At 36.9% G+C, this 19,371-nt stretch overlaps 1 protein-coding gene across 1 annotated transcript in view; it reads right to left on the reverse strand.

Annotated features, from left to right (window-relative positions):
* The window catches only part of LOC122799665, a 1,990,791-nt gene that overhangs the window by 1,267,334 nt on the left and 704,086 nt on the right, over positions 1–19,371 (reverse strand). The window contains exons 18-19 of the mRNA XM_044068913.1: positions 14,399–14,599; positions 13,242–13,363 (exon numbers count right to left, since the gene is read on the reverse strand). Coding sequence (XP_043924848.1) covers positions 13,242–13,363; positions 14,399–14,599 — 323 coding nt within the window. The remainder of the gene's footprint in view (positions 1–13,241; positions 13,364–14,398; positions 14,600–19,371) is intronic.

A 19,371-nucleotide genomic window follows, 5' to 3' on the forward strand; every position in this document is an offset into this window, starting at 1 on the left:
GCAAGATTTCTAATTCTGTAAACAGATAAAAAAAAATCATGCAAAATATTGCTGACATGGGTCTGCAGAGTAGCCAAGATGTCACTGTGACTGTGTGAATGATTCTCTTTATGTGCAATCTTTGACTTTATTCTGTGAATTTCTTTTATCATTCCTAGGTTTTCACAGTTCACACAACCCAAAATATTTGAAGAAATTACCTCTTAAAGTGCAACTATTCCAAGAATACTAAGCTTTTTATATTTGTACTGATATGTCAGCAGTGTCTGGCCTAAAGGTGCTGCACGGTTGTCAAAATATGTTAAGAATACACACTCAGACATTTTAGTGTGTTTTTAACAAGCTGCTTAACATTTTTTTTTCTGACACAGTAATATACTCTAGACTTATGCCTAACTTCCGTGACCCATTTGCCAAATAATTCTCAGTATTACTTTACAACAATGTGCTTTCCACTGTTGTTTCACTGTGTAAAGCATTTTCACTTCAACAGTAGCTTAGTTAGTGCTTAGTAGCAATAGTTAATTTTCATACTTCTGTTCAATAAAATACAAGATATTTGAATATGTTTATTTTTGGTTTTACACAGTATAAAGAAAATTTCCCTTCCTAGGGTAGATTCTTCAGAACTGATTACAAGCAGGGTAGCTCTTCTTATTCTGCCCATAGCCACATCTACTGCACAGCTGGATTTTAATTATATAAGCAACTTTATTTCTGGAGTCTATCCCTGTTACAGTGTATTGTCACATGGCTCTCTTTTTTCATATCCATTATTTTTACAACACACCCTATTCTTAACTCTTATTTTTAATTCAAATTTTACTCTACATACATTCATTTTCTCTATTAATGCTTTAACGATATACTAGCAAATTCATTTGGTCTGCATGCATCTATAGCTTTTGACAGGTTCAGGTCCTTTCACGTTAAAATTCTGTCTCTTGTTCAATCATTTCTTTTATGACAAATTATTCTGACTCCTATTAAAGCATTACACAGATCACTCTGCTCTTAAGCTCAGTAACATATCCATCTATTTTTTCTGTATGACTTTATCTCCTGTGAAGAAAAAGTGTCTAATAAATGCAAAATTATTTCCGGACTGACAATGATTATTGAACTAATCTGTAAGTACTGCACTCCTGTCTTAATTTTTATTTCTTCAATGCGTCTTCTCTAACTACATGCAAGAATAATTTATACTGGAATTTGTCAGATTTTTCAGCAAACATACTGTGAGCAATAAATAAAATTTTTGGCATCAGTTCTTCCAGTTTTCAGCCAAGTTTTCTACTTGCAGCACAAGTATTTCAGGAGATTGCAGCTGAGCCATACTTCCACTTTAAATGATATTTCTGTAGTTCGAAAACACAATCTCTATTAAATATATTACTTCAGTTCTGCACATGTATTTCTTCAGTTCTAGAAGATATCCCTTTACTTTTGATATTATGACATGTTAGCAGGCTAAATAATTAACATACTGGGGGCAGAAGATGACAGGCATTGGAACAGTATGTCAAGAGTGTTTTGGAGAGGAAAGAGTATCAGATAGAGTGATGTTTATGAAGCTGGAAATTTATGGTGTGATGAATGTTGTTAGTGCATATACCTGCAAGTTGAGTGTGTGATTGATGAGAAAGAACAATTTTGGACTGAGCTGGATGAAGTGGTGGAGAGTGTACCCAATGGTGAGAGAGAGGTGATTGGAGCAGATTTCAATGGTCATGTTGGTGAGGGGAACAGAGGGTATGGGTAGGTATGGTGTTAAAGAGAGGAATGCAGAAGGTCAGATGGTAGTGGATTTTCCAAAAAGGATGGACATGGTTGTGGTGAATATGTAGTTTAAGAAAGGGGAGGAGCATAGGGTGATGTACAAGAGTGGAAGAAAATGCACACAGGTGGATTATATCCTATGCAGAAAGACCAGTCTGAAGGAGATTGGAGACTGCAAAGTGGTGACAGGGGAAAGTGTAGTTAGGCAGCATAGGATGGTGGTGTCTAGGATGACATTGACAATCAAGAAGAAGAGGAGGAGAGTGAGGGCAGTGCCAAGGATCAAATGGTGGAAGTTGAAAAAGGAAAACTGTAAGGAGGAATTCAGAAAAGAGTTAGGACAGTCACTGGGTGGCAGTGAAGAGTTACCAGATAGTTGGGCAGCCACAGCAGAGGTGGTAAGGGAACAGTTAGAAAAGTGCTTGGTGTAACATTTGGACAGAAGAAGGAGGACAAGGAGACCTGGTGGTGGAATGAGGAAGTAAAAGAGAGTATACAGAGGAAGAGGCTGGCAAAGAAGAAGTGTGATTGTCAGACAGATGAAGAAATTAGACAGGAATACATGAAGATGAGGTGCATGGTGAAGAGAGAGATGGCAAAGGCTAAGGATAAAGCATATGGTGAGTTGTATGAAAGGTTGGACACTAAGGAGGGAGAAAAGAATGTGTACCAATTGGCTAGACAGGGGGACCAATTTGGGAAAGATATGCAGCAGGTTAGGGTGATAAAGGATAATGAGGGAAACCTCCTCACAAGCGAGGAGAGTGTGTTCAGCAGATGGAAAGGTTACTTTGAGTGGCTGATGAATGAACAGAATGAGAGAGAGGGAGAAGGCTGGATGATGTGGGTATGGTGAATCTGGAAGTGCAACATATCAGCAAGGAGAAAGTAAGAACAGCTATGAAGAGGCTGAAGAATGGAAAGGCTGTTGGTCCAGATGACATATCTGTGGAACCATTAAAATGTTTAGGAGAGATGGCAGTGGGGCTTTTAAGGGTCTATATTAGAACTTCAAAGTTTCAAAACTTCGAATGTTCTAATATCGAACCCTATTCAGTGAAAGTTGAAAACATCGAACATACAGAACAGCAATTCTTTTCCTAGGGAAAAAATTTGCTGTTCCAAAACACATACACACAACACAAGCACACCAAATAAACAGCAATCCACACACATACACCTAAAATCTTACACCTAACCCTACACTAAACTGTACACACACCACTATCTACTTACCTTAACCCAAACTCTAACCCGAAGGTCCGTCACTATCGCACACTCACCTCACCTGCGCCCTAACCCTAACTCACCTACCCTGCCCTAACCCTCACATCCACACAATCACACACTTACCTGACCCACGCCCTAACCCTAACTCACCTAACCTGCCCTAACCCTCACTTCCACACAATCGCACACATACCTAACCCGCGCCCTAACCCTAACTCACCTAACCCGCCCTAACCTTCATGTCCACACAATCGCACACATACATAACCCGCACCCTAACCCTAACTAACCTAACCTGCACTCAATCGCACACTTACCTGAACCCAACCTGTAACTTTCCACCACAGCGCTGAAAATACTGAAGCAACAAAAACGGACAACCGAATTCTTTCCGTAGGAAAAAATTTGGTTTTCTGTTGCTTCGATATTTTCATCTTTTGCTGAATAGGGTTAGATATTAGAACATTCAAAGTTTTGAAACTTTGATTTTCTAATATAGACCCAGTTTTTAACCAGACTGTTTAACGAATTCTTGGAAAGTGAGAGGATGACTGAGGAGTGGAGAAGAAGTGTATTGGTACTGATTTTTAAGAATAAAGGTGATGTGCAGAGCTGTAGTAACTACAGAGGGATAAAATTGATCAGCCACAGCATGAAGTTATAGAAAACAGTCGTGGAAGCAGGGTTACGAAGGAAGGTAATGATGAGTATGCAGCAGTATGGTTTCATGCCAGGAAAGAGCACTACAGATGCAATGTTTGACCTGAGGGTTTTGATGGAGAAGTATAGAGAAGGTCAGAAGGAGTTGCATTGTGTCTTTGTGGACTTAGAGAAAGCATATGACAGGGTACCTTGAGTGGAATTGTGGTGTTGTATGAGGAAGTTGGGAGTGGCAGAGAAGTATGTAAAAGTGGTACAGGATAAGTACAAGGGCAGAGTGACAGTGCTGAGGTCTGCAGTAGGAGTGATGGAGGTGTTCAAGGTGGAGGTGGGATTACATCAAGGATCAGCTCTGATGGTTTGCAATGGTGATGGACAGGTTGACAGATGAGATCAGACAAAAGTCCCCATGTACTATGATGTTCGCTGATGACACTGTGATTTGTAGTCAGAGTAGGAAACAGGCTGAGCAGACCCTGGAGGGGTAGAGATACATTCTAAAGAGGAGAGGAATGAAGGTCAGAAGGACTAAGACAGAATATATGTGTGTGAATGAGAGGGAGAACAAAGAATTGGTGAGGATGCAGGGAGTAGAGTTGTCGAAGGTGGATGAGTTTAAATACTTGGAGTCAACAGTTCAGAGTAACGGTGAGTGTGGAAGTGAAGAAGAGAGGAGAGGCAGGGTGGAGTGGGTGGAGAAGCATGTCAGGAGTGATTTGTGACAGACGAGTACCAGTAAGAGTGAAGAGGAAGGTCTACAAGATGGTAGTGAGACCAGCTATGTTATATGGGTTGAAGACAGTGGCACTGACGAAAAGACAGAAGTCAAGCTGAAGGTGGCAAAATTAAAGATGTTACAATTTGCACTGGGTGTGACAAGGATGGGCAGGATTAGAAATGAGTACATTAGAGGGTCATCTTAAGTTGGACGATTTGGAGACAAAGCCAAAGAGGTGAGATTGCATTGGTTTAGACATGTGCTGAGGAGGGATGCTGGGTATATTGGGAGAAGGATGCTAAGAACGGAGCTGCCAGGTAAGAGGAAGACCTAAGGTAAGGTTTATGGATGTGGTGAGAGAGGACATGCATGTGGTTGGTGTGACAGAGCAAGAGGCAGAGGAAAGGAAGAAATGGAAACAGATGATATGCTGTGGTGACCCTTAATGGGAGCAGTCAAAAGAAAAAGAAGGGCAGAAGATACAGTCTTATCTCCACGGGAATCAACATTTGTAGCTGAAATCAGTGGATCATCTATGCATGACATGCCATGCTAATCACAGCAGCTAGCTATCAGCATTTTAAGGTATATACTTACATTCTACACACAGTGGTCTATTACTAACAGCATGCAATTCAATATTGAAGTGGCATGCTTCCCTTCTTGAAAATCTGCCATTTGTTCTACTAAAGTTAGGACCCCCCTTTTCTAGACTGTACTGTCAGCTGCTCTGAGATGGTCACTGAGCTCATACTTTCCTCTTAAGATCCCATTTACAATTCTTTATGCTTAACCACCTTGATTGTCACATTTTCCTGTCCACTTATCCAGAAATATGCAATTACATATGGTCCATTCCTCTGCTTCTATTTGAATAGGGCTTTTTTTGTTATACCTAGTAGCAACTTAATCTGAGTTATTCTCTTATTCCTAATCTCCACTTAATGATGCAAGTAAAAGGATCTTCTAGTATACATACATCACCCACTACACCAATAATCTCCTTGTTTATCTTCATCTTTAGCTTTCCCTACTGACCTTCGACCTGTAGTTACTTTTTGATTCCTCCAGTATGTCCTTTCCCTTTCTCATTTCCTTCTTTCTTATCTTACAGGAGCATCCCCCACTTACATTTTCTCCTAATACATTATTATGTCCAAGATTCCAGGTTAACCTGCAATTCATTTGTGACCGACAACTCTATTGTGCGATCAGTAATGTATAATTTGCTTCTTTTCTGTTTACAGATCAACATTACAGGAGCTAGGACAATTCCCTTTTCTCTGAGAAACAGCAGTACTGAAGTTAGTGTATTTAGCTACCAGGGTTATGAAGGAAACTCTCCCTGCAAAAATGCTTTAATAGCAAAATGGCAAGTTTTGATACTCACTGTGTTCGTCGTCCGGTCAACATATAGTGACTGCATGTCTGAATGACGATCACTAATGTATTGAAGTGTAATCATGGATCCTCGTGTCCTTCTCTAGAGCTACTATCCTACTCAGAATTCTCCCATCAGTTTTGACACCTCAAGTAATGTGTTCATTTCTCATAGCTGCATAGTTCTTGTAGTGGATAGCCATCTTTTAATGTGCATGTTGTCACCCATCTTTTACATGCTTATCAGCTCCATCGTGTATTCTGTTATCTCCCACACACACACACACACACACACACACACACACACACACACACACACACACACACACACACACACACACATACACCACTTTCCTATTCTGCTTTACTAGTTTATTCCTGTGATCATTCTGCACTGCTCTAAACTTGTCTGCCTCACTTCTGCCCAGTATTTTGACATGTCACCTGACTTTTCCCTACAACTTAAGTCCAGGCTCTTACAAATCTCATATCTCCTGCCTTCACTTGCAAATTAGTTGAATCATATCCTAGTCACACAAATTTCACACCTCACTTATCTCTATGTTTAAGATTCAAGCATGACAGCGCTAAGCCTTCCTGAATTTCCATCAAAACTCCTCTAGATGAAGCTACAAACAAATGAAGCAAATAAGGCAACATTCCAACTAAGTGATAAAGAATTGTAAAACACATTTTTACAAGGAGCAGACCCTCTTCTGAATTCACTATTTGCTAGCTACATCTCCTTTAGACCCCCTTACAGCTCCATAGCTGTACAATTGTGAAAAAAAAGAAAAATGCAAACAGTTTGGATCAATATTGGTTCACAAGCAGAAATGATAACAACAGTGATTTGCTATTGAAAATGTGCTCATTGAGTCCCAAGTCAGGAAATAAAAAAATTGAAGGTCATTCAGTTTACATTTGGCCAAGAGTAGGGAAGCCTTGACCAAATGCACAGAAGCCAAATGTTATTCATGTGTGGATAAGTGGTTCTTCAGAAATGAGCCATGTTATTTTATTTAATGTACCTGTAGTGTGCCAAGAACAAAAAAATCTTAATCTGGACTCCTCCTAGCCTTGCAAGGAAGAACAACACATCATCAAAATCAACCAAAGCTTCTCCAACAACTTTTAAGCAAAGAATATTGTCCAGTCAGTATCAGAATGAAATGAAATGAATTAAAAGGAACAACTGAAAGAATATTACATCATTATATCGTAGCATGGCAAAAGTAACTGAAATGAAATGAGCCATGGATAAAAGTAAGATAAACAAAAGTATTTTCAAGTATTTTTATAGTTTCCTTTACTACTGCAGCACATTACACTTGAAGTGCCTTACTCTGACAAAATAAATAAATAATATAATATAATTATAATATAATATAATATAATATAATATAATATAATATGATTATATATGATATGATATAATATAATATAATATTTTATTTTACAGTGATGGTACTGAATTAAAAATAATCAGTCTCAGTGGATGACAGTGTAAAATGTCATGCAAAAAGAAGTCAACATTTCAGTCAGAAGCATCCAGGTTTTGTAATCTGAAAATGCAGAACCCTGTGCAGCATACTTCTCCCAAACCACATATTTGGCAGCTTCCTTTAGTTATCATAATCTGTCTGTGCTATAGAGAGCAGGCAAAAGACCCCCAGCTATCAATAACATGTTAAGCCATCACTACATTATAATTCATGATGCTTTGCAGCCCCCCCCACCCAAAAATAAATACATAAATAAATATCAATACACTTAATCTCACTGTGTTTTACAACTGTGGTCCAAGTTTGAACAGGTGCCACACTGTTTAGAGCTCAAATTTTGTATGTAGTATTGTGGACTAGCACTTCCCTTTAAAATTAGACAGCTGCAGGTGATAAATCCCTCAAGTGCCCTGCTGTTTTTTGAAAAAGAACAGGTGTTCATTTTTTTTCTATCACCAGCTTTAGTTAAGTACATCAGTAAAAATATGTTATGGTTATTTATGTGAACTGAGAGACTCGGTGGAATTATTGCTATAGAGCTGGAAGTACCATACTGAGCCCTTCACAAGGGGATTCCGCATGCTTTAAGATATCTCTTCATTTATTATTTTTTGGATTTTCACCATTTACTTGAAGGAAAATATCTTAATACATTTGTGGGGTAGAATGTAGCATTTCTAAAAGATTGTACTTCAGTTCTTTATGAGGACTCTCAGGCATTTCCTGACTTGTATTGTTCACCACTGCTAAAAGAAATTTAATTATGTGCGTTTGACAACTGATAGCCTAAAAGACAGAATAGCAGAATTATAAACTTTCTTACCATATCTGTCCAGAGCACTGCTCTCATCATCATCATTAGGAATGAAGTTTTGGGGAGGGAACTTTTTTAGCCCCCTTCATTAAATTCAAACAGATAGCAGCAGGGTCAGCAACATCCTTTTATAGAGAAATTTATGTGAGTCATAAATCCTATAAAACCAGCTCTTACAGCAGAAAGAGAATCAGAATCAGGAGAAAAGAAAGGTGAAACAGTCCTCTAAGGCATCAAAGAATGAGGGATGGCAATAGTTTGGGAATATTTGTATGAAGATCAAAATGTCATTTTTGGGTATCAGAAATCACCCACCCTTCGTACCAGAAAAATTCCTTCATCTTAGAAAAGGTTTCACCAAAGGAAATTTCTTCATTTGGAGAGTTACAGGAAAGACTATCTGTCATGTCGAACTCGTAACTCAAAGGAAAGGAAAACTGAGAGGTGTAATTTAAGCTCCCTGTGTTTGAAAGATCCTCATCCTTAGATGTTGCTTAACTTTTACTTTATGAAGGAAGAGAGGAAGAGGAGGAGGAGAAAAAAAAGTTTGTGAGGCCTGCAAGTGCTGAATAGCTTTTAATAAGTCCTGTGCTACACAAAAACAGTCACCCTGAGAAGTCTGAGGCTTGTAAGCCCTGAATAGCTTTTAATAAGTCCTGTGCTACAGAAAAACAGTCACCCTGAGAAGTCTGAGGGTTGCAAGTGCTGAATAGCTTTTAATAAGTTCTATGCTACACAAAAACAGTCACCCTGAGAAGTCTGAGGGCTGCAAGTGCTGAATAGCTTTTAATAAGTCCTGTGCTACACAAAAACAGTCACCCTGAGAAGTCTGACGAACAGCTTTTTCAGAGGGAACTTTTCTACAGGGTAAAGTAGGGGACAATATTTTTTTTTTTGTGGCGGGTGTTGAATTTTTCCTTAGGACATTACTTGAGGCTTCTGTAGTAACAGCCAGTTCTCCACAACCCTCATTTTCTTCCCTCTCTAAAATTCTGCATGGACCTCTTTCCCTTTCAGAATAACAACTCTGAGATCAAGGATGACGATATTGGAAAGTGAGCAGGTGGCCAAGGGCATATGTTTTTCCTTGGTCATAACTGCCTCCAAATGGGCTTTGCTAGCGGACTAGGGTGAAGTCTGTGGATGGTTTAGGTGCTGCGAAGTTGCCACACACTGGTATCCAATGTCTCTAACAAGAAGTAGAAGGACAGTCAGAAGCATTCCCTTCTTTTAGTGCCTTTTCCCTATGTTTCTTTTTGGATGAAGGATTGACAGCCAAAGAAGCAGGCGATGTGGCAACACACACCAATAGAGACAACCTCTTGTTTTCCAAGTAATGGTCAATGGTCCTTTTGTGGCTTTGTAAAGTTTTATGAGCAAATCCTTGACAGACTTTACATGTTTCATGCCATGCTGAAGCTCGAAATAAAACAAAACAAGCAACTAGAGTGGTAGTCATGATATGGAAGTTTACATCAGACTACAGACTTTTTCAGGTTTACTTATATGTTTTCTGCTACTCAAATAGATTTTTTACATGTATGTATTAAAACTATTCCAGGGAGTTTTGACACTATTTTGTATATAAAACCCTGCAAGGTGAATAATACATTACATTTTCAGAGTATGCACCCTAAGCATGTCAAGCAAATTGTATGGAAAAGCCAGTTTTTTAGATATGCTAGATTGAATGCTGCTGATGAGAATATGTTAGCAGAGATGAATGCAGTCAACAGTGATTTTCATATGAAAGGTATTCCATCTGAAAGCATTTCTGCAGTGTGTGCTGAACCAATAGCTCATAGACAGGATTGTACAAACCCTATTTTTCTAGCTATAAAAATATCACTACTAGTAATAAGACTCTGGAACAGAATCATTTTAGAATGTCTCTTACATACTCTAGTGATGTATATGCCATGTGCAGTAAACTAAAAAAACATTGGCATATCTTGACAACAGATAATAGATGCGGGGCATTCTTGGGTCATTTTCCTAAATTTTGTTTTAAAAATAATTTCTCATTAAAGAGAATGCTATGCTATAGAAACCCTTTGACAAGCAAGAATACTGTGAAAGCTTGCACAGGCAGAACTGTAACTCATCCATGTAGAGCATGTAATTGGTGTAAGTATATCAGAACATGTAATAGCAATGTACATCCAGATTCAAATCATGTTTTTAAGTTTAGTTTTGATGCAGATTGTTCCAGCCATGATCTTGTGTATTTGGCAGTGAGTGACTTATGTAGTTGTTATTACGTTGGTATGACGAAGGCAGTTTGACAGATCATACACATGAGCATATTTATTGTATAAGTAAAGGAGATACTAAACAAGCTTTAACCAAGCATTATATTAATCTGGTGGTGGACATTCTTTTAATTTTTTGTGATGGAATTTTTAAGAAGAATATTAGAGAAGGTGATGTGAAAACCAAAACAGAATGTTTAGAAATAAAATGGATGTTGATATTACAATCAGATAAAGGAAGAGTTTGAGTGAGTATGTTTCTTTAAAACCTCCCCTTAGATCACGTGCTTTAGCCCGGTAATTCTTTAGATATTTAAATAGTTGTTTATGTGATGTTAATTGATCTGATGAAGCACCCCATATGGTGTGAAAGTGTTTATCCTTTTGCATGAATAAAAGTTCTCTTTCCTTTTTTTTAAAATTCTGCTGTGTTTAACTGGTTCTTCTTCTTCTGTTCTACCTTATTGTTTTATTGTGGAACCAGTTTTCATCCGTTTGTACTGGGTAGATTTATCATGATATGGTAGTTGTCTACCATGGTTGTACTTTCCTTTTTGTAAAAGACAAAGCAATACAAAATCTGACAGGGGAAGCTTCAGAGGCAAACACTGAGAAAACAGTGAAATGATTTGCCATGCTGATGGATGTCTACATAAAGACACATAGCAAAAAAGTCATAAAGATGGAGTAGACATGCGCTACTTTTATATGAACATTCTAGTACATGCCTAAGGCAGATGTATGTCTCATGGTGGAAGGATCCTGAGCTTTGGCAGGCTGGCTTCATAGATGGGGGCCTTGTAGGGAAAGTCTGAGAAGTTTGGAAAACTGCAATGGCGATCTAATGAAGATTATACAATAAAGGCCCATTACTTTTCAAAAATGAGGATGCTGGCTGGAAAACTCAACCAGCATGCCTGATGTAAACTGAGCATATATCAACATAAAGAAGGTAAGTCGCTCTCTGGCCTGTCTTTCTACTGGAACATGTAACACTATTCTTGTAACCTGCTCCATGGAGCCGACTATTAGTTTTTAAGATTTTTTGGTACTTATATGTTATTGCAACCAGATTTTTGCGGTTGCGAATAGCGCCTACCTGCAGACAAACGAGTGGCTGAAAGATTTCTAAGTGCCAATCATAGTTCTTACTACTTTCAAAAAAATATACATGACTTTAAAGAACAGGAACAATTTAAGAAATCCTCTTCCTGTTTTGCGAGCATTAGAGACGCACGCATGAGTTGTCATGACTGATGTCGTACTGTGTGATGGAATATTTTTACACTGGGCAACAAATCCTTCACAGAAGGAAAACACAGAGACTGTGAAAGTGGGGTATTACCGTTTTGTTTCACAAGCACCGTCATACAAAATGAAATGTGGAGTTTTCTCACCCCATGTCACTGTAACATGAACTAGTTTCCCTGTAAGTTTAGCAATGACAGTCACTATTCTCTGCACACTTTCTTCCACAAACTATAAATAATGCAACTGACAGTACAATAGCAGGCATGATACCTCAAGCATAAGTCTGTAACGGACGCAAAAAAGGATGATGATTTCTGAACTTGTTTCGGTTTGTAAAACTTATGTACAGTTTTTGGCCACTTGTAAGGACTTACAATAACACTTTGAAGTGTGTAATACACTTGCTTCTGTGGAGGTATGCGCATTTCGCAACCGCGAAAATCTGGTTGCGATAACACGTAAGTACCGATTTTTTTAAAGCAGTATGAATTCTCCACTTAGCATTATGGAGAAAATAAGGTAATTCCTGCAGAAAAAGAAGCATGCAAAATTTATCACCGAAAGATCAAACCACACCAACCATCAATAAATCATGGATTACCTACACACAGTCATGGATTATTGCTTAAACATCACTATGTATCTCTAAATTTTTTTTTCAGTTTTATCTAAGGTTTTACCTGATGCCTTGTAATACTTTGTAATTCATTTGTTTTTTAAAGTATTACTGTACCTATAGGACCCGCGGTGGTGGTGCTGCGGTAGCGTTGTCGCCTCACAGTAAGACGCTGTCCGGTTCGATTCTCAGCTAGAGCGTCTTCTGCGTGGAGACATGCGTGAATGGGCGTACCTTCGTTGAAGGTTGTGCGTCAGGCCTGGCAAGTCGGTACGTAAAAATCAACTGCCAATCATTAGTGGACTGGAGTTCCGCTGTGGCGACCCCTAACCGGAAAAAAGCCAAAAGACACAAACAAACTGTACCTATAGGACTTTTGCATATCTTTATAGTTACTAGCAACTAGTTAGCAATATATCCAGTGTGTTTGTGTGTGTGTGTCTGTCTTTATATGTACAATGAATGTTTTACATGTGGCATGAAAAAAAAAATATTTCTGACCATAATACAACAGCTATCAGTGTACTTCTTGATGACATGGGGGTATATTAAAATATTATCTGCAGGCATTTCATTTAACAAAATTAGTTAACTGCAGCTATTTGAGTCCTAAGCATGGTAGTCATACACAAATTCACAACACTCTGCGAACGTAAAGTGTCCTACTTTACAGATGCTTTTCAAACTATGTGTTTGACATCCTGACAAGTAACCTCTCTCTCTCTCTATATATATATATATATATATATATATATATATATATATATATATATATATATATAATATATATATATATATATATATATATGTGTGTGTGTGTGTGTGTGTGTGTGTGTGTGTGTGTGTGTGTGTATATATATATATATATATATATATATATATATATATATATATATATATATATATACATATATATATATATCTAGATAGATAGATAGATAGTTATAGATGCATTGAAGCATGCAGGGACTGACAACGGACTGTTTTTAATCTGGTGTTAACAGTTTTACCTCCTTCAGCTGCAACCAGTCCTTACCTGCTGTTATTAAGAGATATGAGCTGCTTGGGAATGATATTAGGTGGAAGTCCAAATTCATGTGCACTTCCTTGCTGACCATCTCTCCAAATCATCTGAATATATTCACGCTGTTCATCAATCTAGACAATACACAGTATACATTAATTTTAGAAACAGTAGGTGACTAATTTGTTTGTTTGCATGTTTTTTATATAGGTATGTGTATATATGCATGTATGTTTTTAAATTAATCAAAGACTTACTCCAGATGGAAAATTTTCAACCAAAATCCAGGTATACAGGATGAAAAGCAGTCTATAACTTCATAATGCAAAAGTCATATTAATAAGAGGTATTTATTTCATATTTTATACTTATGAAATGACATTATATTACATAATGAGAGCATTAACATTTTGCATGTGGTCTAGAAAGTAATAGTAAAACTGCATGGGTCTATATCAAAATCATGAACGTTCACAATGTCGAATCTGACATTGTCAACACATAAACAGTGAAATCGCAGAACATCGAAGAGGTAAACTGAAATCTCCTTAAAGGGAGATTTCCTTTTACTTCAATGTAGTGTGGTCTCGGAGTTGGAATATTTAAGTAGCGGGTGGTGTGGGGAAGCAGGGCAAGTAGGTCTTTTTTTTACTTTTTGTGATGTTTTTATTAGGTGTTTCGATGTTACTGGACTTCGACGATATGGTGTCAATCATATCATATTCGAAGTTCAGTAACTTCGAGCATCTAATATAAACCCAAACTGTATTTATAAAGTTGTAACACCACATTTTTGAATATTATATAATGATAGCTTTTAAATGATTAATTTGCATATTAGTTCACATTAGCTAAGAGAAGGTTAAATTAGCTGAAAATGTTTATGATGTATAGACCCTTTTATAAATGAGTGACTGTAGGCTAAATGCAATCTCTAAATCTCATCTAAGTACTTACAGATATTGCAATGGAAACTCAGGTATAGACTTTGAATACAAAGCAAGAAATACTATGTCTTTGTACAGTTTAGTCTATACTACTTAATAACAACCAACATTTTGCAGTGTCTATTGGTATTTTTATGTAATGTGACATCTATTGCCTATAGTTGCATGCTGCTCCTTACCTAAGTTGCCTGGTAACTGATACACACACAATACTGCACTCACCTGTTTGCTTAGTACATCTCTAATGAGCTGCAGATGAAGTTGAAGACAAATGCATTCACTTTCATAGGTGCTCACAAAATATTCACTTTCCAAGTCAAATCGTGGGCGTTTGTGCATAATGTCAATTATTATTTGTGCCAAAGAAAATCTTCCTTCGGAATCTGTGACATGCTGAAAGCTCTCAAAATAGCTGTCTAAAAGCTAAAGGGAGAAAGAAAAGAACAATGAGAATTAGGACTTTATTTGCAAGAGCAGTTTAAATATGTTTAGTGCTTGCCTTGCCAAGAATTGCGTTTGGACTCTCAGACCACAAGACAGGGAACTGAGGCAACAGACAAGTTCTGTTTATCTACTGATTAACTGACTAGACAGGTAAGATGACACATTATGACCACTTTCAGCCAGAACATGGGTGTCACAACACTAAAAAGGTAATACAGTAAGTTTAACTACACACATCATCTAACAAAGTATAGCATAACACAATAATGCACACAATGTATGCAGCAGCTTTTATAAAACAACATATTTGATATACACTCAGTGCACACAATCCTACAGTACAGGCTACTTTACAGTTAACCAGCTAGGAATTTCAACCATCTATCTCAGATTTCTGCTGAGAAATTAATATCTGAAAGATTTGCATCCAAATAGTCTGCATGGCTTACAGTCAGACTATTAGTGGGAGTTCAAAGGATTTCACATTGACAGAAGTAACCAGAATTTCAGGCTTCCCTGGCAACAGCCCTATGGAGAATAAATGAATGACAGAAATTAACCTACAGTATTCATCCACCATATCTGATCCTAGGAAACAGTGTCATGAATCTCAATATGTGACAGCACAGTCTACAAGGTTCAACACTTTCAACCTTTACAGTGTCTTAAATGTCAGTTTTACTACTGAAATAGTCAATGTTTAATGGAGGATGCCACAGGTTTCATCTTAAAGAGAAACATTTATGGTTACCAAAGATCAGGTCAGAATGGAAGGATGGAGGGCTAGTAGTATTTGGATTCTTTTAAGTGTCACAACTATGGAAACATAAATTATACTAGAAGATTATGAAAGATATTGCCAATCATCGTAGTTATCATCATCATCATAATCATCGTCGTCATCATAATCATTACCAACAACCCTTTTTTTCCCATTTTCTGAATGAGGTTGCAGTGCCACATCAAATATCACAACCTCTCTCTCAATTTAGCGTTACTCTCCTACCCTTGTTGACATTCATGCCTGACTGTTGTAGGTCTTCTCTCTCACAATCCATCCATCTCTTTACCAGATGCCCTAATTCCATAGCTTGGTCTGTTAACAAGTTGGAGACAAGGAAAACAGCAGCAGAGACAAAAATCCACCCTGGAATACTCCCACTTGGTTTTTACACTCAGATAAGTAATTTACCATTCTTATGTCTCAGTTGTAAAGTACAGAGCCCTGAGGCACACCCTGTTTAAATGACAAGTAATCTGAGTGTGTGGCTTTAATGGACACACACTGAGTGGGATCAGTCAATAAGTTAATCATTCAGTTAGTAGAATATGAATTAAAGCCAGACACTGTTAAGGCTGAAATTATTAAAATATGTGAGAGAGTATTGAAAAATACGCCACTCCTACAGTTAGGGATTAGTCCAAAGCAATGGCCACTTGATCAAAGATTCAGTCAAATTTGTCAATGTTGATTTTTCAAAATAAAAACGCTGCTGGTACAGATCTTGCAGTAGATAGTGATTTTCAGGATCAAGTAGAAGATTCACCATATAGCTTTCAAACATTTGCATAAAATTAAGGTTGAAGATTCCGCATGCATCTCTCAAAGCAATTGAAAAAATGAGTTAAGACTTAACAGGTCATTAATTAGATATCTCAGATTTACTGACCTTTTAATAAATTGGGATAATGATGGAACAATATAACTGTTAACTGATATTCAAAGATGTAACGGAATTAAAACTTTTAGTTTTCAAATTTAATATATTTATAGAATTGTTTTTCTTTCCCAGTGCTAGAGGAGAAATGTGTCTCAGATTAACAGACTCAGTTAAGCCCTTAAAATTTAGAGTATTAAAGATATATCTTTTAAGAGTTGTAGAATGTTCACTAAGAAAAAACAATATATTAAAGGACAAATATTTAAGATCTGTGTTAGTTAATTGATGACCAACATGCAAATTAGACACTTTCGAGGAAATATTTGTTAAACTATGATCAGTTATATTACTCCCTCTTATAAGTCTTTTTTACAAGCTGTTTAAAGTTATTTAATACAATCACAGTAAAAAAACCCTGCTCAACATAACAGCAAGATGTATAAATTGTACAATAAATTCTGGGGTAATTAAAATCACCTGTCAAAATTGTCCCAATGTTTTCACATTGAGACTGTAACAAATGTACTTATTATTTGTTGTTTTAACCATTGAATGTTTCTTGTAACTAGCTCTTTGCATTCTCTACACCCCAGAACTTATAAATGCAATTGTAAATTAGCAGGGGAGTAGGAGTTACAGTGGGTATTTTGCCCATGTTTAAACTTCCATTTTTGTCCTGTTCCCCATTTTGACTTATTTTTTTACTTGATAAAGTGAATATTTGACAGTCTGATTGTGACAATTTGTACTTTATTGAAGAGGAATTTATCCGGCCACCTGGAATCAAGAATGAATTACAATTTCTGGATAAACTGGTCTAGAAGAATGAACTAATACAAGAGTTATACATCTTGTTGCAGGCTGAGATATACTTATGACAGAAAGTCTGTGTAATGAAAGACACAATAATGTGACAAATTTGCTGCAGAAGAGTATTGGTTTTCTTGATTCAGCTTTCTTACCTTTTGGTAATGGGTGATCCTACCTGATCACTATTCATTCATTTCAGCAATTCTTGATGGTCCATGTTTCCAATGCCTCCAGATGGCTCATAATTCCAATGCCTCTCAGCTACTTATATACTGTAGTGTTTATACAGTCTCCAATGAAGTATAAGTAAATATAAGTAAATCACCCACTGCAATAAGATGAACTCTGTCTAGGTCTCTACTCCAGAACCTGCATTTGACTCTATATCTCACATCTGCCATTGTTAACCTTTAATCTATTGTTTTTTCACCTCTCCTTAGTCATTCATGCATCAAACCTACATCAACATATGGCTGTTACAGGAATTGCATGTACTTGCCACTAAAATTGTGGGCTTTCTGATCTTATCTTCTTTCTTCTTCTGGTCACGATCCTTATATTCTTTCTTTCTTTCTCTCTTTTTTGTTCACTTCTGCTTTAGAAATTATTATGCTAATCTAAGCAAGGATGCCATCTTAGACTTGTTTTCTTCATGTCTTAGAATTTCAGTATTTTAGATCTGATGGCATCAACAAATATGTAAGCATTCTCACAACTGCAGACCTCCACAGATAATCTTGTAAGATATTGATTGTTATATATTATATTATTTGATAGGCCTGAAGCAATTTTCCTGAGGCTAGTCGATCACACCAAAACTGCATGTTACAACAGGGAAAGTAAGTTGCTTGTCAAAATAGTTTTCAATATTCAGCCTGTGTGTACTTAAATATATCTTACTAAGTGTTATTTTATTAATGCTGCACTGCCGACCTTTCTTCTATTCCTAGATATTTATACATTTCATCTTACAGATCCCTTATATATCATTCTACTTCCTGGTTGGCATTTTCTTGGTGCTTCAGTTTTTTGTTTTTTTGCTTTTTTTTTTTTTTGTGCTATAAATGTTGTTTTTGCACCTTTGTCAAGGCACTTGAAAAAGCTTTAAACCACTTCTAGTAGCACTTTCAGTTACTAATTGGATGAGCTATATAGTTTTACATTATCAACAAAAAGGAGATGAGATGTCATTTAACATGATTGCTTTTCTTGTAATCAAGCTATATCCACAGTATAATTTATTAATGGATTGGAGGCAAGGCAAAATTGTACTGGTGACAAAACTCACTCTGGAATATTCTTCTTTGCTTTCCTATACATGTCTCAGTTGTAAAGTGATCTGCCATTTTTTGTACAGCAACTGCAACATAATGCTACATTTTTTTTAATTAGCCATGTCTTTCTCATTAAGCACTGGTCTGCATTCAGTATATTAACTGGTTAAAATGTGGGTGTCTTTGTCCCCACCTGGTACTGTAGTGGAGCCATAGAAAACAAACAGCTTGTTTGTTTTATAAATATTGTTTTTTTGTCTGACAAACACTACACTGGGTAACAGTGTTCAGTTATGCAGGCTTCCCAATAGAATAAATTGCTCATATGATACACCATCCATCAAGGACCTTAAAGGCTTGCAATAACTACCCTTCAGTACATGAGCCCATCTGTGTGTCTTACTGTGTATTAAAGTCTGGGAACAAAACTCAAGTCATCCAGAAGTTACATCTTAATATGCATACTGTGGTTAGCTATCAACAATCTCTAAATTCCTATTTGTTGGTATTGTTACAAATAAAGTTTAGCTGGGTCCTCAGCTCAAAGATTTCTCATAGGTTTGTATTCCAGCATTCAGGTCCAAAGGCCATTTAGGAAAGCTGTTTCACTGAAGTGGAAATTGTAAGTATCATTCCCCATCCAGTTATCAAAACTAGTTTAATTCAAATTCCTACACATTCTATCACAAATAGGCATTTTATTCCATAACCTTGCTTTAGTTTTGGTAATAAATTTCCTCCTTATGTTTGTATTTTCTGTAGTACAAAAATGTATATGATCATATCTGTGATTATGGGAATTTGAGGTTAACAATGATACCTTGGCTCTAGATGACTGTCACTGTTGAAGTGACACCCTGACCCATGTGCAAGTTGGGAAGAAAAGGGATGTGGATGGATGGATGAGTTAAAATTACTTGAAGAACATAATCATGTTATATGCAAGTATAGCTTTGCCCCTAGTGAATATATAATGAAGTGAATATAAGCCCAGAGCTGTACACCT

The sequence above is a fragment of the Protopterus annectens genome, chromosome 1.part0 (assembly GCF_019279795.1).
Source record: "Protopterus annectens isolate FY-2018-M chromosome 1.part0, PAN1.0, whole genome shotgun sequence".
Lineage (NCBI taxonomy): Eukaryota > Metazoa > Chordata > Ceratodontiformes > Protopteridae > Protopterus > Protopterus annectens.